This window comes from Myotis daubentonii, chromosome 14 (assembly GCF_963259705.1).
Source record: "Myotis daubentonii chromosome 14, mMyoDau2.1, whole genome shotgun sequence".
Lineage (NCBI taxonomy): Eukaryota > Metazoa > Chordata > Mammalia > Chiroptera > Vespertilionidae > Myotis > Myotis daubentonii.
In genome coordinates, this window is record NC_081853.1 from 19,639,367 (window position 1) to 19,660,518 (window position 21,152).

Sequence of the window (21,152 nt, forward strand, 5' to 3'; positions counted from 1 at the left end):
CTTCCTGGGACTGCCCTTGACTGCCCCTGGTGACTAAGCTATGGGCTGGTGGGAGGAACCCCTAAACTCAGTCCTCAGGTGAATAGCAGCGTGAGTCTCCTCTACCCCAGCCTCTAATAAGCAACCATATGGCCAGAAATGAGTGAATGGGAAAGGCCAGCCTGAGCCAACCTTGATCTTCAGAGACTTACATCTGGCATGTACCTCAGGCTACCTTTCATCCCCACTGTTATCTCAGCTCTTAATCAGAATGGCAGCCTCTATCTGGAATAAGATTTGTCCTGCTAGGCCTTAGCTTTTGGGGGGCAAGGATAGTGGGGCCTCTTTGAGGCTCCTATGCCAGTTTTGGCAGACGGCCTGGCAATTGCTTGGTAACCCACTGCCTGGCTTGTGAGTTGGTAACTACTAGAGCCTGTATTCTAACTGCTCTATCCTTGGAGCTGCAGGCACCTGCCATGTGCCTTATTCCCGGCCCTCTCTGGACCAGAGAAGACAGTCTTAGGCCCATTACTTTGCCCATGGTCATTGGAGGTTGGCCAAGGGCTGTGAAAGGCAGCAGAGGGAACATCCCAGCTTATGAGCAGTAGGTTGACAGATTGCTCAAAGAGGAAGAGACCTCACAACCCAGTGGGAGGGCTGCTGCAGCATTTGACTCTGAGACATGAATACATAAGTCAGTGTAGCTGTCCCTGCTGCAATCACTCCTGTCAGCTTGCTTGTAGTTGACAGACCCACTGCACCCACGCCCTTGGCTTCAGCCTTTGTTGTGAGGAGCAAGAGGATGAGCTGGCTCAGCTGTTGATATGGGCGAGAGGCAGACACAGGATGCTGCCCACACTCTTGGGGGCGGGAAACTACTGAGGAAAGGGGAAGTAAAACTCCTGCAGGTTATCCGGGCACACTCCTGCCCTTGCCAGCTGCCAACTAGAGTCCTGGAGAGGCTGCCCAGGCTGGCTGGGGCCGACCAGTTTGTCAGGATACATGGAGGTCCAGACTGTGGACAGATGTAGGTCCAGAAATGCTGGGCTATGGGATATGACTGAAAAACGAGAAATTTTGTAGTTTTTCCTATCTTCCCTAAAAAACGTTTAGGACCGTGGTCGGCAAATTGCGGCTCGCGAGCCACATGCGGCTCTTTGGCCCCTTGAGTGTGGCTCTTCCTAAGCCTTAGGAGTACCCTAATTAAGTTAGTAACAATGTACCTACCTATATAGTTTAAGTTTAAAAAATTTGGCTCTCAAAAGAAATTTCAATCATTGTACTGTTGATATTCGGCTCTGTTGACTAATGAGTTTGCCGACCACTGGTTTAGGAAATGGAGTCTAAAATGAGTTAATGGGCCGGAAAGAGGGTCTGAGAGCCTCCTCAAGGAGTTAGTAAATACATGAATTTTATCATCAATTCCAGAGCCTATTGGCCCTTGTCCTTCCTAGCTGCTGTTTAGGCTGTGAGCTACCTGATAAGAACTCATCTCAATTGTAAACCAAAATAGTGGATCAGGGAAGAGTTGAGTAAGGTTGAGGTCATGAAGGTGATTGCCTTATAACTGAACAAATACTTTCCCAGTACTTGAGTCTTGGCAAGTGCTAGATTGTAAAATAGTCTTGTTGGAAGGGTAAAAAATTAAGCTGCCCATCAAAATGCAAGCCGTGGAATTTCCATTCAAAAACAAGTTAAAAGGGCAGCCCTTCTGGTACCTCAAGCCCAGAGCTCACAGATGGTGGTGGAGACCTCCTTTCTGTTCCCCAGGCAACAGCCCTCTCACTGCGGCTCACCCCAAGCTGGAAACTAGGGAGGCCACAGAAAAAAAGTGCTATATGCAAGCTTGCAAGGTAGAACTAAGACTGATTTTTTGGAAGGTAAAAGCGAAAGTAAACTGTAATGCCAAGCTGTACAGGAATTCACGATTCACAAGGGCTTTTCTGCACACAAACTTTTAATCATAGGGAGGTGATGGGGAGCAACAAAAGAAAGGCACTGGGGCATCAGCCTGGGGAGGGGACTGGAAGGAGCAATTGGGATGCAAGGCCAGAGGCAGGAGCAGTCATTGGAGGGAATTCCCCTCAGCCAACTGGGACTCCTTGCCCCTTTTTGTTCTCCATCTGCCTGCCAAAGGGAGGACCGTGGGAGCTGGGTTCTCGACACTTCAGTTCTGACTGCCTGGTATAAATAAATGCTCCTCTTGAAATGGGTGGGGGTGGGGGCAAAAGCCCTGGGCTGTGTCTGGGGGCAGGCAGGCAGGCAGGCGTGCTGTTGACCACAGTGGAGGGATGCTCACATTGCACCTAACCTGAGTGGTTTTGGGATATGGTGTCTGAATCCTCAGTGGCCACTGCTCCCTTGGCTCTGGCTGTACAAGGGAATCACGAACACAGAGACGTCATCGTAGGACACCTGCCCTTCCTCTGTGGGATTGCCATCCTTCCCCTGTGTGCTGTGTATCAGCATTTGGGCCAGCTCCGAGAACCTGTGGGGATCATCCTGCAGATGTACTCCAGGGCTGAGCAAAGAGGCAAAGCCCACCCTCAGGGAGAACTCACTGCGCTGGGTTAGACACTTGGAGACCAAGCCATGCAGTCCAACTGAGGGGCCAGGCAAGCTGCAAACCTGTGAGGGCCAGATTGGACCCACAGACATCCCCACCCCTTGGAATCTAGAGACCACACTAATCCTGACCCTGCTGTAAGCCAGGCTTGCCAGTGCTGTCTTCTCAGCTGTAACTACTTGGTGTTGCTGTTGCACCCAGGCCCAGGCAGGTCCCCAGCAGTTACAGTACCTGTGTGGGTCCTCTTGATTGCCAGGGAGGAAGCTCCGCACTAGCCGTGCCACCTGCTCATTGGACAGGACATCCCAGAGCCCATCAGTTGCCATGACAACCACATCCTCTTCCTGCAGCTCCAACTGGTCCAAATCCAGCACTGTCACCTGCAAGTTAAGCCTGAGGATCCCTCAACTTTCCCTTCCTGGCTCCCACCAGCCTCATTTTCTGGGTAGATGGAAGGAAGCTGGGGTGGGCTGTTGCCCTCTCACCTGTGGGACAGAGAGCAAGAAGGGCTTGAGTTGAATGTTTGTATCCAGGACTCTGAGCTGATGGTCTCCCAGGCCCCGGGAGACGGCCAGTGTTCCCAGTAACCGAGCCTGGGGACAAGGGAGATGTGAGGTGACAGCAAATAGCCCCAGCAAATGCACAAGTAAAGCACAGAGATGGACTGTAGTCCTCAGGCACCCTGGGCTGAGGGAGAAACATCCTGTGGCCTTGGAGCAGACCCAAGACACCAGCCACAGCCACAGCACAAAGAAGCTCCCGCCTCTGCAGTGGGCAGTTGAAGAGGGATTTTTGGAGGGAGCTGTTCACTGACCTGCCTACCCTGTCCGTGGATCAGTGGGTACTTGAGATCCGACTTCTCCACGCACTTGTAGCTCCTACCAGGAGCAGACCCAGTATCAACCCAGGCCCTACTTCCCACCTCCTCTCCCCTCAACATAGGGCCCACCCTGCCCATGTGGATGGGATTGCCCCCCGGCTACAGAGTTGGGCTTAGACCCAGTGGTTCTCCCCACTGTCTCTCCCCACCCCCATCCTGCTCACCAGCCGCTCATGTAGTGATCCCTGAACAAAACTTTCTGCCCCAAGTCATCCCCCTTTAGTCGCCGAGGGAACTCCAGTCGGGTGAACTCATCAGCCAGAAGCTCAGGGTAGACAAAGGCCTGGGGTAGGGAGGCCATGCTCCGATTAGGCTCTTGTTGGTGGCCCTGCACCCAGGAGTTGGAGCTCCACAGCCTCCCTCTGCCAAGGGCACCTACCAGTTGCTGGATCCGTTGTCGCTCACTTTCCGGGGTGAACTCAGAGCTCAGAGGCCGCACCTCATCTCTCCGCACCAAGATGGCCCTGGATGGGATTGGGGAGGAGAGGGAGAGGGCTGTGATGAAGCCTTCAACCTTACCCATGGCCTCCTTTCTGCTGGCCAGGGGCCTGCTCTGCCCACGCCCCCCTGTTCGAAGCCCTCCACAACCTCCTGCAGGGTAAAGCCTCAGCCCCTTCGCCCTGTGCGCTCTCTGGCATCTGCTGTCCACTCAGACTCCATATAGACCAGATGTACAAATAGCTCAGCTAGCCAAGCCTCCCCATTTCCCTCCCTCCACTTCCAGCCCCCTTTCATTGTCCCCACTGCCTGTGCTGCCTGCCTGCCACCTGCCCCACTCTCCGAGCTCACTCACCTGCTATCTCCGGCATTGGCCACATACAGCTTCCCCTTCAGCGACACAGCCACCAGGGCTGTGCAGCCACCCACTTGGCCTGCGGCCTCCAGCTCCCGCCCGATCACCTCATCCTGGGGCAAACAGAGGCCACTTTAGCTTGTACTGCCACCATATCACTCTCTCCCCAGTGCTCACCCTGTAGTTCATTTCCCCACCAACCAGCCTGGCAGTCCTCGTCCAAAGTCTAGCTATGTCTCCAGGACCCCGTGGTCAGATCTGTGTGTATCGCTGGAGAGAGGGAAGTCCTACTCAAAAGAGTGAGAAAGGGAAGCCAGCTCCTGCACCAAGGACCAACAGGGTGTGCAACGAGATGATGCAGGTAAGAGCACATAGCACATAGTAGGCACTGGATAAATGGGAGGGGTTTTGATGATAATGATGGCTGTTAGGAACAAACCAACCCAATCTTGTCTTCCCAACTCAAACATCGAGGGTGACTACCACACCCAAGGTCTCTCAGGTCCCTGGGGACAAAACTGTCACTCCTTCCCCAGTCAAAAACCACACTTAACTTACACATTCCTGGAAGGCGCTCTCCAGAGCCCCGATCACCAAGTCTTCTGTCCTAATGCCCTTTTCCTCAACAAACTGGGGATCACTGGGGCAGACACAATGGCCACTGAGATGCATGGGGGGCTGAGTGGCCACCATGCCCTCTCCTATGGCCTCCAGCTGCCGGCGCAGGCAGGAGTGCAGGGTGTTGGCAGCCAGGATGGCTGCAGCTGGACCGCCATGCCCATCAAACAGTGCCCAGTAATGACCGGTCAGGAACTGTCCAGGAAAGGACTGGTGTCAGGTTCTTCCTGGCTTCCCCAGTTGATCCCTGGCCCAGCATGGGCACTAGGGTAACAACTTCAGCCTGAAGTCCTGGCCCCAGCCTGTAAGAGGGGCTCAACCCGGTGTGCTCACCTCCTCTGGGCACAAGGTCAGCCACTCCTGGTCCTCTTCAGGCCCAAACTCACATCTCCGGATGCACAGCTTCCCACAGGCGGCCTGATCCTCATTGAACTCGGATTTCTCTGCATTGATGATCCTGAGGCCAGGAAGTGATCAGTGACCCTCCAGGGACACACCCATGTCCCTGTGGGCACAGAGACCAGAGCAGGTGCACAGGGAGGAGCCCTCCCTCTGGGCAATAGCCCCCACGCTGTCCCTTATGTCTGGACAAAGATGGTGTAAGTTTCTTAACTCTTCAGTGACCTAAGGCAAAACGCAGGGCCCAGCTCCTCTGAAGCCTGCCTGTTGACCTGGCTGGGAGGTAAGGGTGGGGCTGCTGGGGAAATCTGGGGTTCCCTTGCTACCCTCCCCCCCCCCCCCCCACGTAAGCGAGAATCCCTGTCCCACACAGCATAAGCCAGAACCCAGGGGGTGTGTGTACCGGGGAGGTATCGCCAAAGCCCACAATGCGGGCACTCCACCCAGTCTCCCTGTCTCATGTTGGAAGCCCCAGGGGTGCAGGTCCTTCCCAACTTGCCACCTTCTTCTCTGAGGGAGGTCGGCGTCCCAAAGAAAAGGCCGAGGTGGAGGAGGGGAAGACTGTCGGAGCCCAGAGACGAGGGCAAGAAGGAGTTGGCCGCAGGTTGGGGAGGGCGTCACTCACTCCGTTTAGCCTGTTCCCTAGCTCCGCACAGGCCCCGGCTGGATCAGCAGGGGTCCGGGGTGAGGGGTCCCGGGACAGGGTCGCTGGAAGGGGAGGGTCGGGCGGGGTCGCAGGGGGTGGGGCACTCACTCTGCGTAGCCTGCGTTCCAGGGCAGCGTGCGGCCGCGCGCGGGGCAGCGCACGGGCCGGGCGTCCGGGCGGCGCGGGGCGTCGGGGGTGCCGGGGCAGGAGCCCGAGCCGCGCAGGAAGCGGGGCCGCCGGTAGGGCACGGGGCTGGCGCGCGGCCGGGGCGAGCGCGGCGCGGGGAGCGGGCCGCCGGCGACCCCGGGCAGGAAGCGGCGGCGGAACCAGCCCGCGGACATGGCGCGGCAGGGGCTGCGGGCGGAGCGCGGGGCTGGCGGGAAGGCTGGGCGGACACCACCCGGCCCCGGGAGGAGGAAGCGGGCCGGGAGGGCTGGGGCGGGGCGGGCGGGCGGTGACTCCCCTAAACCCCAGCCTCGCAGCGGAGTCCGTGCGCCGCCTGCTGCCGTCGGGCTCGTCAAACCTCTTAACAACCTAAGAAGCAAACGCTGTTACCAACCCCACTTCGCAGGCCGGAAAAGTGTGGCTCAGAGAGGGAAGTCGCGCCCCGTGCCCCACGGTGACCTGGGCAGGCGGACTGTCCACCCACGCGTGTGGGGGTGGGGCCCTCGCCGTGGAGAGGGGCTGCCCCTCCTCCCCGCTCCAGGGGCCCGCGCAGGGCTCAGGGCAGCCGGGAGCCTCCTGCTGGCCCGGACCTTGCGCAAGGGGAGGAGGGAAGAGGATGTCCTGAGGTGCTGGGCTGACACCGTGAGTGCCTCTCAGCAAGGCGTTCCCCTCCGGTGGCCTCTTCCTCCCGGCTCAGCTCGGCCCCCTCCACCCCGGGATGGGCAACACTCGTCCTGGGACACCGCTCTGAGCCCCTGGCTGGCTGTCACTGCAGGGTCAGCGGCAGCGTCCCCGTTCACATCGGGGTGTCAGCAGATCACCCTCTGTCACTTACGCCCTACTCCCCGCGCAGGCCTGTTATTTCCATCTCATAAGGACCGTGCAGCCACACAGGGGAAGTGTCCTACGCCCAGGGCTGTGCTGTTTCCATTATGACAGTGGAGCTGACTCAAAACCCACCCCTCAGGGATTTCTCTTCCCCTTTCCTCCTCCGGGAAGGCAGGCTAGTCAACTCAAAGCCCCTGAGCCCAGGGCCCCCAGGGAGGGCGATGGGAGAAGTCCCTACCTTTGCCTCTGCTCCTAAACCCATCATATGCCCACTAGGCCTTACTTCCTCCCGGTGGGCCAGCCTGCCCCTTTGTGCGTTCCCCCTACCCCAAAAAGAAGGTTCTCGGGGCTGGAAGCTGTGTGCAACACCTCCCTCAGATGGTTCAGTTCCAGAGAGCCTGTGGGCTAATTTTCTGGACCCACTGTGTGTGCCAGGCCCGCGCTGGGTGCAGGAGCACAGCACTGACTGATGGATCTGAGCTCCCCAGCAGTGATGGTGGAAGTCCTGGTGGGTGCTGCTTGATCCAGCTGGCAAGGGGGTGAAGGCAAAGTCAGCGAAAGCTTCCCAAAGGACACCTGAGCTCTGACTTGTCCTTAGACAGAATTGGACCAGGGACCCAGGGTAGGGCAGACTTAATTCAGGATGTGGGTTACCTCATCCCCACCAGCCAATGGCTAAGAGGCTTGTAAAGTCTAAAATTCAAGGAAATACCCAAAACACAGCCTACTCCTCCAACCCACTGTCATGGCCTCTCCTTGGTGGGATGCAGGTCCTGTTCTTTAAGGTGTATTCAGAGAAGCTCCTGACAGCCAGACGCCACATGTTGCCCAGCGTAGCCATTTTAAGTTTTCCCAGCCGCGTGGAGCCCTATGGCAATCCCATACTCCGTTCCCAGGTGTCCTGAGTATTCCTTCAGTGCCACCAGGGTCCTCTGGGCTCTTGGGCTCCCCTGAGCCTCTGTTCTTGCCTGGATCCCAAGCTTGTCTCCTTTGGTTCACTCCCTCATTTTGATGAAGCACATCCTTTAACCACTTTCTAACAGCTTGCAAGTCTGAAAAAGTTTGTATCCTATTTTTGCTTTTGATCGGTATCTTGGCTCAGAATGCTGACTGCTCTGTTTATTGTCTTTTGCCTGTGGCTGCTGCTGAAATCCAGTGTCTGTCTTATTCCCAGACCTTTGGATTAGCTTGTCATTGCCTTTTTGTCTCTCCACAAACTTCCTGGTTCTTCTGACTCTGGTGTCTGAAGTTTTGGGGGAGGGGCTACATTCCTGGGCTGGCCCTCCTTGGAGGTCGTGCAACACCTCACTCCCCCGTGACACCCTTCTCTGGACAACCTTTTCCAGTTGCTTGAATGAACTCGAGCGCGCCCTCTCCTGGCAGGAGGCCTTCCCTCAGCTAACTCCGCACGTGAGGAATGGAAGGTAAGAGAGGATCAAGCTTAGAAAAGGAGAAAAATGTTTATGCTACATTTTTTTTTTTTACCTCACAATGAAAATAGCTTTGTTATGTCCAATATCTCTCCTTAACAAAATGTAATTTTTAAAATTTAATACTTTTACATGACTCAACATTTTAAAAAAAGTATAATAGTGTATTTAGCAACAACCCCAACCCCTGGCTACCCAGTTTCCCTCCCTGGAGACATCCAATACCACTACCTTCTTGTGGATCTTTCCAGAAATTCAGGGGTATTCTGTGGAAATTCAAACAAAAAAATTACATTGCATATTCTAGACAAGAAATAACAAGTGCTGGTGAGGATGTGGAGAAAAGGAAACCATTGTGCAGTGTTGGTGGGAATGTAAATCGGTGAAGCCACTGTGAAAAACAGGATGGAGGGTCCTCAAAATATTAAGGGGATTAGAGAGATGGGGAAAAAGTGGTTGGATTTGGGAGGGCTGGAGAAGTTAAGTAACTTGACGGACGTCACATAGTGACTACTCAAATTTATATGAATTAAAATGACACAAAATTAACATTCCACTTTCTCAGTGGCATCAGCCACTTTACGAGTGCTTAGTAGACACATATGGCCACCTTATTGAGCAGGCAGATCAGAGAATATTTCCATTGTCGCAGAGCGTGAGGGACAGCACTCCCTCAGAAACCAGGTCTCCTGAAGTTCCTTGCCTAAAGCGCAGGCAGATTCCCTACTCAGTCTGGAGTCTCTGAGTGTTTGGGGGCTGATGTCAGCAACTCTAGATTGTGCTTGACCTGGCAGCGCTCCCCAACCCTTAAAAAAGTGTGGCGTCCAGAGCAGTGCAATTGTCCCTGCCCCTTTACTACAATTCAAGGCAGTGACTGAGAGGTAGGAAGCCACGTCACTAATGTGTCCGTGTGAATTTGACCACAGGGCCACCCGGGCTGCATGGAGACTCAGAGCGGCCACGTATGAACCCTTCTTCACGTACGACTTCATGAAGCAATCAGGGATTTGCCCAGCTTCTGAAAATATTGGCACACAGAATGTACATTTCACGACTGGAATCGTCCATTTCGGAATTAGATGTCAGAAGAATAATAAAGTAACTTTTGGTGAGTACATACTATCTGTAACGAAACAAAATGGGGATTGCAGCAGCTACAGCTCAATCTTCCATCTCAGAGGTTTATTAGCTCGAATCCCACTAGAATCAGTAGCAGGATCTGAGAGTGTAATAAAGTGGGCGCATTCAGTATGCTGCATGTTTCACACTTATTTGATCACTGGCTATTTTTCTGTTTTCTTTTTTAATCTATGAAATGTCTCGTAAAATTAGTTTTCTAAGAAACACAGTTTGGGAAATACTATGCTGGTCCAGACTCATCATTTTACAGGTTATGAGAAATGAGTTCCAAAGAGGGTAGCATGAATTTCTTAAGGTTTTGTAGGAAGGTGGTTAGGCTGGGATTCAAACTTGTCAGAGGCCAGTGCTTGGGCCCCTGCATCAATCATTTATTGGAGAGTTGGAAGTACCATGCATGTCAGCCTTTCACAAGAGACCTGGGTGAATGCTGAACCTTCCAGGCAGACTATCCTATATAATAAAAGCCTAATATGCTAAGTGTTCGACTGTTTGACCAGTTGGTATGATGCTCACTGACCACGAGGGGCAGACACTCCGACCGTTAGGTTAGCTTGCTGCTGGGGTCTGGCCGATCAGGACTGAGTGCGATGGGCTGGACACGCCCTGGAGCCCTCCTGTGGTTCCTCCTCGGCCTCGATTGTGCACCGGTGGGGTCCCTCAGCCTGGCCTGCACCCTCTTGAAATCCAGGACCCCTTGAGGGATGTGGAGAGCCGGTTTCGGCCCGATCCCAGCAGGCCAGGCCGAGGGACCCCATCGGTGCACAAATCTGTGCACTGGGCCTCTAGTCTATATATATAAAAGGCTAATATGCAAAGAGTTCGGCTGGGAGATTGGGAGCTCGATTGCTCGCTATGATGTGTGCTGACCATCAGAGGGTGGTGCGGAATGAAGGAAGTCCCTGGCCGGCAGCCAGTAGCCAGGGAAGGAAGGCCCCAGTTGGCAGCCGGAAGGTCCCGATCGGTCCTAATCACCAGCCAGGTCTAGGGACCCTACCCATGAATGAATTTTGTGCACTGGGCCTCTAGTTGTAAGATAATAGTAAAAGACGGGGGATGGGAGTGGGGAGCTGCTACACAGTAATTTATTATGTAACAACAGAAAACTAATAGAAGTAGCACGGAGGCCAATATGGCAGGATTGAAGTAAGCAAGGGGAGACTTTGAGAAGATAAAATCTGGGAGTTAGCCCAAAGCCAGAAAACGCAAGGCTTTCTGGGCCTTGGTTGTGCCATTGAATTTCCAGTGAATGGGATGGGACACTGCTGGAAGGTTTGAGCAGAGGAACCGTGGCCTTGACCTGCTCCTGAGAGCTCAGTACTGTCTGATGAACTGGTAGCCAGAGAAAGCAACTTCACTGGTAGGACCCCCAAGGACTTCCAGTGGTACTAACAGATCCTTTTTTTTTTTTAAGTTAATGGTTGTTGTTGTTCTAATTCTTTAGTAGTTTCATTTTTTTGTTGTTGAATTTATTGGGGGTGACATTGGTTAATAAAATTATATAGGTTTCAAGTGTACACTTCCATAATACATCACCTGTATATTGTATTGTGTATTTCCCACCCCAAGTTAAGTCTCCTTCCATCACCATTTATCACCCCATTACCCTCTTCTACCTCCTCCCCTTCCTTTGTGGTAATCACTACTGCTGTCTGTGTGTAAGAGGTTTGTGCGTGGTTTGTGTGTTTTTTTGCTCAATCCCTTCACCAAGCTCACCAACCCCCCTCTCTTCTGACAGCTATCAGTCTGCTCTCTGTATCTATGAATCTGCTTCTATTTTGTTTGTTTATTTTGTTCATTAGATTCCACATATAAGTGAAATCATATGGTGTTTGTCTTTCTCTGACTGGCTTATTTCACTTAGTATAATACTCTCCAGGTCCATCAATGCTGTGGCAAAAGGTAAGATTTCCTGCCTTTTTGCAGCCAGGTAGTATTCCATTGTGTAAATATACTACAGCTTTTTTATCCACTCATCCACTGGTGGGCACTTAGGCTGCTTCCAAATCTTGGCTATTGTAAATAAAGCTGCAATGAAAAGAGGGGTGCATATATCCTTTTGAATTAGTGTTTCAGGTTTCTTCAGGTAAATTCCCAGAAGTGGAAAATCCTGGGTCATAATACAATTCCATTTTTAATTTTTTGAGGAAACTCCATACTGTTTTCCACAGTGGCTGCACCAAACTGCATTCCCACCAACAGTGCACGAGGGTTCCCTTTTCTATACATCGTCACCAACACTCACTGTTTGTTGATTTATTGATGATAGCCATTCTGACAGGTATGAGGTGATATCTCATTATGGTTTTAATTTGCATCTCTCTGATGATTAGTGACTGTTCAGCATCTTTTCACATGTCTATTGGCTCTCTGTATGTCCTCTTTGGAGAAGTGTCTATTTAAGTCCTTTGCTCATTTTTTAGTTGGATTGTTTTTCTTTTGGTGTTAAGTTATATAAGTTCTTTATAAATTTTGCATATTAACCCCTTACCAGATATATCATTGGCAAATATATTCTCCCATTCAGTGGGTTGTCTTTTCATTTTGCTTATAGTTCTTGCTGTGAAAAAACTTTTTAGTTTGATGTAGTCCCCTTTATTTAGTTTTCTTTTGTTTCCCTTGCCCAAGGAGACATATCAGAAAAAATATAGCTACAAGAAATGTCTGAGATTTTATGCCTATGTTTTTTTTCTAGGAGTTTTATAGTTTTGAGTCTAACATTTAAGTCTTTAATCCATTTAGTGTTTATTCTTGAATATGATGTAAGAAGGTGGTCTCATTTCATTTTTTTGCATATATCTACCTAATTTTCCCCAAACCATTTATTGTTAGACTGTCTTTACCCCATTGTATGTTCTTGCTTCCTTTTTTAAATATTAATTGACCATAAGACGTGGGTTTATTTCTGGGCTCTCTATTCTGTTGCACTGCTCTATATGTCTGTTTTATGCCAGTACCATGCTGTTTTGATTACTATGGACTTGTAGTATAGTTTTGTAACAGTGGGGAATTGTAATCTATCATTCTTTTGACATTGTTTTGGTAAATGCTGACTCTGACTAATATGTAGCTTGTAGATAAACAATATGCTTGTATTAGAATCCGAGGAGCTAACGTCAGAAGATGCAGACTCTGATCTTCAGTCACCCCATTTCCAGGAGACTTGCTGACTTTCAATCATAGAACCAGGATGACGTAGAACCAGGATGACACACACCAGACCATTGCATGACCAGTTTCCAGATCCTTATCGGAATAGACTGTGCTGGTCTGCATGTAGAGAACTTTTCAATCCCCTCCCCTTGACCTCTTGTTCTGCTTTCCCTCCCCCTCCTTACAGAAACCTCTGCTCACACTGAGGTAGGGAGATGGGCTCCCTTGGTTTCAGTTATAGTTTGATATCAAGTAGTGTGATTCCTCCCAATTTGTTCTTTCTCAAGATTGCTGAGGCCTATTTGGGGTCTTCTGTGGTTCCATATACCTTTTTAGAATATTTGTTCTAGTTCTGTGAAACACACCACTGGTATCTTGATAGGCATTGTGTTGAATCCATCAATTTCTTGGGCACTATGGACATATTAATGATGTTCATTCTTCCTATTCATGAACATAGTATATGCTTCCACTTATTCTTCAATTTCTTCAATTCTTCAATTTCTTCTTCAGTGTCTTGTAATTTTCTGAGTACAGGTCTTTTACTTCCTTGGTTAAATTTATTCCTAGGTATTTTATTTTATTTCCTTTTTATGCGGTAGTAAATGGGATTGTTTTCTTAGTTTCCCTTTCTAACAGTTCACTATTGGTGTATAAAAATGCAACTGCTTTACTGAATTCATTTATCCTGGCAAATCCTTCATCATAAAATATTCCGAAGGAGCCAGGAAAACACACGGGGAACACCTGGAGCGGTTGAGAGACAATGCATATCAGATACAGTATTAAGGATATACCAGCGACTGAGAAGAGAAATCCATTAGGAGAGATCACATGCCTCCCTCTTTGTTCAGTTCCCATATACAGTAGGAAAAGGCTTTCAGTAGATGTGCTTCTCTAACAAACATATCTACGCGGTAGAGACTCAGCCTCAGGAATATCCACAGCCTGCCCCATGCTATCCTGGCAAATGATTAAGATATGATTAAACTTGATGGTTTGCCACGGCCAGGAATTGATTACTAATAGGACTCAGGGGCAGCTTTTATTGGCGGTTGAGTGCTTTGCCAGAAACTGCCTTCCAGAGGGGGCTGGAAGATTGGAAAAACGGCAAGGGAACCCCACCATAGGAAAAATATAGACCCCCAAGATAATAACAGCAAGAGAGAGAGAGGCAGAGCCTTCCTCACACACACCAAACCAGAAATACTTCAGGTATATTTAAACCCTACTCCAGAATTCAGCACCTTCTTGTAGTAAGAATCTTTCCTTGCAGTCCTCAGCATTCTGTTGCCTTGGCAAAAACCCTATCTCTTGACATTTAAGAGATTTCTGTCCCATTTTCAAAGAACAGTCCTGGTGAAGATGCCTTTAAAAATGTGTTTTGTGCCCTAACTGGTTTGGCTCAATGGATAGAGCGTCAGCCTGCGGACGAAAGGTCCCAGGTTCGATTCCGGTCAAGGGTATGTACCTTGGTTGTGGGCACATCCCCAGTAGGAAGTGTGCAGGAGACAGCTGATCGATGTTTCTCTCTCATCGATGTTTCTAACTCTATCTCTCTCCCTTCCTCTCTGTAAAAAACCAATAAAATATATTAAAAAAAATAAAAATAAAAATGTGTTTTGTATCTGCAATGCCTTTACTGCTAACCCCTCCCCTCGTCCACCACCCCACTCTCCCAGCCAGAATCTGTTCATATCCTCTACCTGACTTCTCCATAATGGGCGTCCCCCATTCCCTTTCACTGGCGAACCATGTGCAGGACGGGCCGTGTGGTGCGCCAGCAGGAATCCACTGAGGGTCCATGTCACGTGGTGCTTGGGGAGGATGCCTGGAGTGCCCACTGTCTGTGCGAGCAGCTCTCTGCTCATCTTTGACCCTGCTCCCTGAGGATGCTGAACTCTCGAAGCAGGTTGAGCTTCCTGAATTTGGTATTGGTGACTTTCTTGACTGGTTTCTGATGAATTTTATCCCAACTGTCAGTTTTGGGGTTCTCCTAGCTTCCATTTCCATTCTTGTCCATATTTGCTTTCTCCTGGCTTCCCACTCTCTCTCTTCAAGATCCATGGTCACGGCCTGTCCGTTGTTGCTAAGTGGTCAGAGCATCAGCCCACACACCAGAGTCGTGGGTTTAATTCCTGGTCAAGGGCAGTACCTGGGTTTCAGTTCGCTCCCTGCCCTCGGTCAGGGAGCATGAGGGAAGCAACCCATTGACCCCTCCCTCCCTCCCTCCCTCCCTCCCTCCCTCCCTCCCTCCCTTCCTCCCTTCTTCTCTCCTTTCCTTTCTTTTCCTCCCTCCCCACCTCCCTTTCACTTCCACTCTCTCTGGAAAAGCAATGGAAAAAACATCCTCTGCTGAGGATTAACAAAATAACAAACAAAAAAAGATCCATATTCAGAGCCTAATGCTGTTGGAATAAACTGTAACTAGAAATTCTGTAAACTAGGAATACTCGTGATTTGATCACAAAGGGTGATAGCGATGGTTTGGAAGATAACATATTTAAAGCATGTGCGGGTGGTTGGCACATGATAAGTACCGAACAAACTGTTAGTATTTTTAGTAGGAAAGCTGGTGGATGGGTGGAAAGGGGCAAGGATGAAACTCAGAGAGAGTATGGTGGTAGGAGAGGAGACTTAAGATGTGGAAACAGAATATGAGAATCCTGCTTACATGCAAAAGACACTGCGGAGTGGACCCCACTTCATGAGCATCAACTCAGCCCTGTGGTCACAGAAACACAGAATGTGGCACTTGGGAGTTTGATTAAAGCCGCTTAAAGGAGAGCATGCTGAGTCCGGAAATCCCAGTGATGGACAACTCACTTGAGTCCTGCTATGGCCTTCTCTGTTATCATGGTAACAATAATCATGTCTTCATTCAATGACTATATAGAGTGTGTACTCTGTGCAAGGCACTAGATATACTGCAGAAAGCAAAGCCAAGTCCCTGCCTCATGCATCTTAACAGTCTGTAGGGAAGAGAGATAATAATGATGTAGAAAAATCACTACCGTTGAAAATGTAGTATGAGTAACAGGAAAGCATCTTTCAGATAGGAGATCAAAGAAGACTTCCCTGAGCTGAGATTTGAGGCAAATGAGGATAAACAGAGCAAGCAAAGAATGGAAGTGAGGCAGAAGGAGGACCGAAGGTGGGGGACATGATCGCAGTCCTTTACCACATTTTGAGCTCCTGTACGCCAGTCCCTTTCTAGGTCATCTCCTCTGATCCTCAGTGAGGAAGGAGGCACTTTTCCAGGCATTAACTGAGGCTCAGAGAGCTCAAGTAAATCTCCCAGGGCTATTGGAGGCGTGGAAGAATTGAGGAAAGAAAAGAAAAAGAGAGAGAAAAAACTCGTGGGCATGGAAACCAGTGTGATGATTACAGGAATTGGGGGGTGGAGGAAGAGGGTCTAGGGGGGTAAATGGTGATGGGGGAAAATCTATATATATAAAGGCTAATATGCAAAGTGCCCCCTGCGAGTTTGATCATTTGCTATGATGTGCGCTGATCACCAGGGGCGGCGCGGAATGAAGGAAGGCCCTGGCCAGCAGCTGGAAGGCCCCAATCGGCCCTGATTGCTGGCCAGGCCTACGGACCCTATCCGTGCATGAATTTTGTGCACCAGGCCTCTAGTAATAAAATAAAGAGCCAACAGTGATGGCTGCTGAGGTGGCCAAGGGGACCAGGGCTTCAGCTGTGGGCTCAGGCTCCACCACGATTTGAGGACATCCCCCATGTACTTCCTCCAGCCCTGGTCGGAAAAGACGCTCACTCCCAGCGAGCCCCACTGGCTGGCCGGGATCCAGGTCCCACAGGCAGAGAATCTCCACTACCAGCAAGGGTGATTTTTAAATGAAGGAGTATTCAGCAGAGGGTTTGCAAACATTAAGTGTCCTCTTACTTTGAGCAAATAGATGCAAAGCCCATTTCTGAGAAAAGAAATGGAAAACTTAAAGGACCCCACAAAATGAATGTGAGGAACTGACTACAGTTCATTAATTGGATCAAGTACCCATGAGATGAAAAAGCCATTCCATAGTATCGTCAGGGACTTGAGGCCTAGGTAAGGGATTTTTCTGAGGGGCTCCCACAACACTTGCATATAGTTTAAATAAGCATCTGCAGTCATGTCATTTAATTAGGTCCACGAGAAAGCCCTAAATCACCTCTGTGCCTTCACGGGACTCACAATTTCAGACTCTTCCTGTTGCCAAGAAGTAGAATAGCCAGGATCCATGGAAAAGTTTTGGGCCAATTAAAGAGGTTGTGCACTGCTATTTAGAAACAAAAAAAATGGTGCTCATTTTTCATGGTGACATTAGCAAAGACAACCAGGACCTCTCACCTGGAGCCTCTGAAGGTGACAAAACCGTGAACCAGGTGGACCTAGTAGCATGTGCCTAAGACTTTGCTCCAGCCAACACTACTTATTATATACTAAATTAGAGGCCTGGTGCACAAAATTCGTGCATGGGTAGGGTCCCTAGGCCTGGTCGGCGATCAGGGCTGATTAGAGCCTACCGGCTGCTGGCAGGGGCCTTCCCCTTCCTTCCCTGGCTGCTGGCTGAGGCCTTCCTTCGTTCTGTACCGCCCCCCTGATGGTCAGCGCACGTCATAGCGAGCGATCGAACTCCTGGTCTCTTGATCGAACTCCCGAGGGGGCACTTTGCATATTAGCCTTTTATATATATAGACTAGGGGCCTGGTGCACGAAATTCGTGCACTGGGTATGTGTGTGTGTGTGTGTGTGTGTGGGGGAAGTGTCCCTCAGCCCAGCCTGCCCCCTCTCACATACTGGGAGCCCTCAGGCGTTGACCCCCATCACCCTCCAATCGCAGGATCGGCCCCTTGCCCAGGCCTGATGCCTCCGCCAGAGGTGTCAGGCTTGGACAGGGGATCCCCATCTCCCCCTGATCACTGGCTCTGGCCCACGCCCAGGCCTGAGGCCTCTGGCCCAGGAATCATGCCTGGGCAGGGGACCCCCATCTCCCTCTGATCGCTTGCTCCACCCCCTGCCCAAGCCTGACGCCTCTGACCCAGGCTTCAGGCCTGGGCAAGGGGACCATCATATCCCCCCAATCCCCGGCTCCGCCCCCCACCCAGGCCTGATGCCTCAGCCAGAGGAGTTGACCCTCATCACCCTCCGATCACCAATCACCGGATCGGCCCCTTGACCAGGCCTGAGGCCTCCGGCAGAGGTGTCAGGCCTGGGCAGGGGACCCCCAGCTCCCCGTGGTTGCAGGCTCCGCCCCTGCCCAGGCCTAACGCCTCTGGCTGAGGCGTCCGGCCCGGGCAGCGGGGACCCGCAGCTGCAGCGGCCCTGTGATCGTGGGCTCCGCTTTAGGCCCAGGCAAGGGACGCCTAGCTCCCGGGACTGCCAGCTTCAACCGTGCCCAGCTCCCATCACTGGCTCCTACCCCTACTTCCTGCTATCACTGGCCAGGGTGGCGAAGGCACCTGATTCTCCGATCATGGCTGGGGGGCACGGCAAAGGCGGCCCCAGGGCCGCCTTTGCCCTGCCCCCTAGCTCTTAGCTCCCCTCTGGGTTTCCGATCACTGTCAGTGGCAGGGGGCTTCTTCCTGCTTTCCCTTTCGCCTCCCTGCATTGTGCCTACATATGCAAATTAACCGCCATCTTGTTGGCAGTTAATTTGCATATAGCCCTGATTAGCCAATGAAAAGGGTATCGTCGTACGCCAATTACCATTTTTCTCTTTTATTAGATAGGATTTTGTAGGTCAGAAGTGTGGGTAGGCTCCATCATGTTTTCTGCTTAGGCCAGCGTCAGCTGTCTGCAGGTCTGGGGGCTCTGAGGAAAAGTCTACTCCCAAATTCATTCAGGTTGTTGGTAGAACTCAGTTCCTTATGGTTGTAGGACCGAAAGCCTTGTTTCCTCATTGGCTGTCAGCGGAAGGCCACTCTCAGCTCCAGGAGGCCACCCACATTCCTTGCCACGCGGTCTCCCCATCTCAAAGCCCAAAGGGTGACCTGAATCTTTCTGAGTTCCCCTTCTGCAGCCAGCCAGGGAAAACACTTTGCTTTTAAAAGACTCATGCAGTTAGGTTAGCTCCACCTGGACAGTCTTCCTCTCTAAAGGTCAACTGATTAGTAATCTTAATCGCAGCAGCAAAATTCCTTTAACATACATAGTACTCCTGGGAGCACTGCGGAAGAGGAGGGAATTCTGCCTCCCACACTATTCCTTAAACATGCTCTGATCAGTCTATCTCAGGACCTTTGCACTTGCAGTTCCCTCTCTCAGGGACTCCTCCCCAGAGAGTCATGTGGTTTGCACAATGGACATATTACGTACTTACATGTTTATATGTTTACTAGTGGCCCGTTGCATGAAGATACACTCAATAGACCTTGCTTCCTCTGGCTGCCGGCACCGGTTTTCCTCCAGCACCCGGGACCCAGGCCTTTGGTCCGGCCGCAGCAGCGAGGCTTGGTTTCTCCGCTCCGGCTGCTCCCAGCCCTTCCTTTTTTTTTTCCCCAGCCCCTCCTTGAGCGGAGTCCAGGGCCGGTGGGAAGCTTGGCTTCTTCCGTTTCTGGGAGCACCCTAAGCCTCCTGCTCACTCCACTTCTGTGGCTGCTGCCATCTTCAGTCGTCTTCAGTTTTCGCTTGCGCCTGCGTTTGCAAATTAACTGCCATCTTTGTTGGGTTAAATTGCATAGTCGCTCTGATTGGCTGGTCGGTGTAGCGGAGTGGTGGTTAATTTGCATGTTTCTCTTTTATTAGTGTAGATCAGGGGTCCTCAAACTTTTTAAACAGGGGGCCGGTTCACTGTCCCTCAGACCTCTGGAGGGCCGGACTATAGTTTAAAAAAAAACTACGAACAAATTCCTATGCACACTGCACATATCTTATTTTGAAGTAAAAAAACAAAACGGAAACAAATACAATATTTGTATTTGCATGTGGCCCGCGGGCCGTAGTTTGAGGACCCCTGGTGTAGATCATTTCTCTTTCCTCACTGGAATTGAGGCTCCCTGAAAATGGGGGCATTGCCTGCTTTATTCATGACTGCATCCTCAGCACCTAAAATAACTCCCGGCACACAGCAGATGCTCTACATCAGCGATTTTCAACTGGTGTGTTGCAAGAATTTTTTAAACATGCAATGCCCAACTATTTAGTCAGGGGCACTGATCTCTTTTCCCTTAGATTGTCAAATAAAAAAATGACAACAGCCAACACAACAATAGTCATCTGGTGTGAATGAATCAAAATTATACCTTTTTTTTGTTAGGTCAGTAAAAAAGTTATTTTTTGGTGGGCCACAGAATTTTAGTAATTAGTTATGTGTGCCATGAGATGAAAAAGATTAAAAATCACTACTCTCAAGCATCGATCAGATTGTCAAACCTCAGAGGGAAGGTAGGGGAGGGTGGGGGTAAGGGTGAGAGATCAAACAAAGGACTTGTATGCATGCATATAAGCCTAATCAATGGACACAGACAACAGGGGGATGAGGGCATGAGTGGGGGGCTTGGGGGAGTAATGGGGGGATAAGGACACATATGTAATACCTTAATCAATAAAGAAATAAAAAAGGAAAGATAATCACTGCTCTCCATCTGTAAATGCATCATAAACGAATCTCTACTTTTCTCCACCCTCTTCTTCTCTTCCCCACTAAGATGTCTCTGAATTTTAGAATTTTCATAAAATGATCATTATAAATGGGTTTTCCCTCTCTGAATTCAAGCATGATGATGAAAGGCGTGAGGAACCTCTGCTTTTCCACCTGACCTAAATGAGCACGGAGTTTAAAGAGGCTCTTTTATCTTTGTCAGTCTTTCTTACCTTTGACCCATTTGTCTCTTCTTTGCCTGGCATGTACCTTGTGCATTCCCATCTTTATGCCTCAGTTCAGGGTTGGAAAGGCCTTGAAAATGTTTGATTGTAATTTCCGATTCGATGAGTGAGTTTTCTAAACTGGAATATTTGCTCTGGCTGGTGTGGCTCAGTTGGCGGGGGCATTATCCTGTGCACCCAAAGGTTGTGGGTTCAATTCCCAGCCAGGGCACATACCTAGATTGTGGGTTCCATCCCTGGTCTGGGTGTGTTTGGGAGGCAACCTGTCGATGTCTCTCTCTCTCTCTTTCTAAAAATAAAACTTAAACTGCCAAGAATATTCCCTAGTTTTTAAGGTTCGGCTCAGGATTCATGGGTTCCGTGGCATTCTTTGATTGGTATAGTTAATCCATAGGGAGATCTTTCTCTTTTGAATTAATTTACTATCTGAACCAGAGGTCCTGGGGGCACAAAGGCTAGATTAGTGCACTGGTCTATTTTCTAGTTTGGAAAGTCATTTTAAGGGTTAGTCTTCTTTTTAAAACATATTCTTTAAATTGAATTTTTAGAGAGAGAGGAAAGGAGAGGGAGAGAGAGAGAGAGAGAGAGAGAGAGAGAGAGAGAGAGAGAGAAAGAAACATCGATGTGAGAGTGAAACATTGACAGGTTGCCTCCTGGTTGACACTCCAACCAGGGACCGAACCCACAACCTGGGCAACAACCTGACTGGGAATTGAACCAGTGATCTCTC

At 50.2% G+C, this 21,152-nt stretch overlaps 1 protein-coding gene and 1 long non-coding RNA gene across 7 annotated transcripts in view; one reads left to right on the forward strand and one right to left on the reverse strand.

Annotated features, from left to right (window-relative positions):
* Positions 1–1,918: 1,918 nt before the first annotated feature.
* Positions 1,919–6,363, reverse strand: PPM1M (protein phosphatase, Mg2+/Mn2+ dependent 1M). 6 transcript variants are annotated; one of them, XM_059663397.1, is made up of 10 exons: positions 5,990–6,363; positions 5,170–5,293; positions 4,777–5,031; positions 4,219–4,331; positions 3,805–3,889; positions 3,590–3,708; positions 3,360–3,423; positions 3,031–3,138; positions 2,777–2,925; positions 1,919–2,467 (listed from the first exon to the last, which is right to left on the reverse strand). In XM_059663397.1, exons 1-10 carry the CDS (start codon positions 6,220–6,222, stop codon positions 2,323–2,325), a joined length of 1,395 nt encoding a protein of 464 aa, XP_059519380.1. In that variant the 5' UTR covers positions 6,223–6,363; the 3' UTR covers positions 1,919–2,322. The 6 variants fall into 6 exon arrangements, with proteins under 6 accessions (XP_059519380.1, XP_059519381.1, XP_059519382.1 ...); XM_059663398.1 differs by lacking the exon at positions 3,360–3,423 and having other exon boundaries at positions 2,777–2,938; XM_059663399.1 differs by lacking the exon at positions 3,031–3,138.
* Positions 6,364–6,627: 264 nt separating this feature from the next.
* The window catches only part of LOC132215343 (uncharacterized), a 382,955-nt gene continuing 368,430 nt past the window's right edge, over positions 6,628–21,152 (forward strand). Inside the window, exon 1 of the long non-coding RNA XR_009448504.1 lies at positions 6,628–9,412. This is a non-coding gene — a long non-coding RNA (uncharacterized LOC132215343). The remainder of the gene's footprint in view (positions 9,413–21,152) is intronic.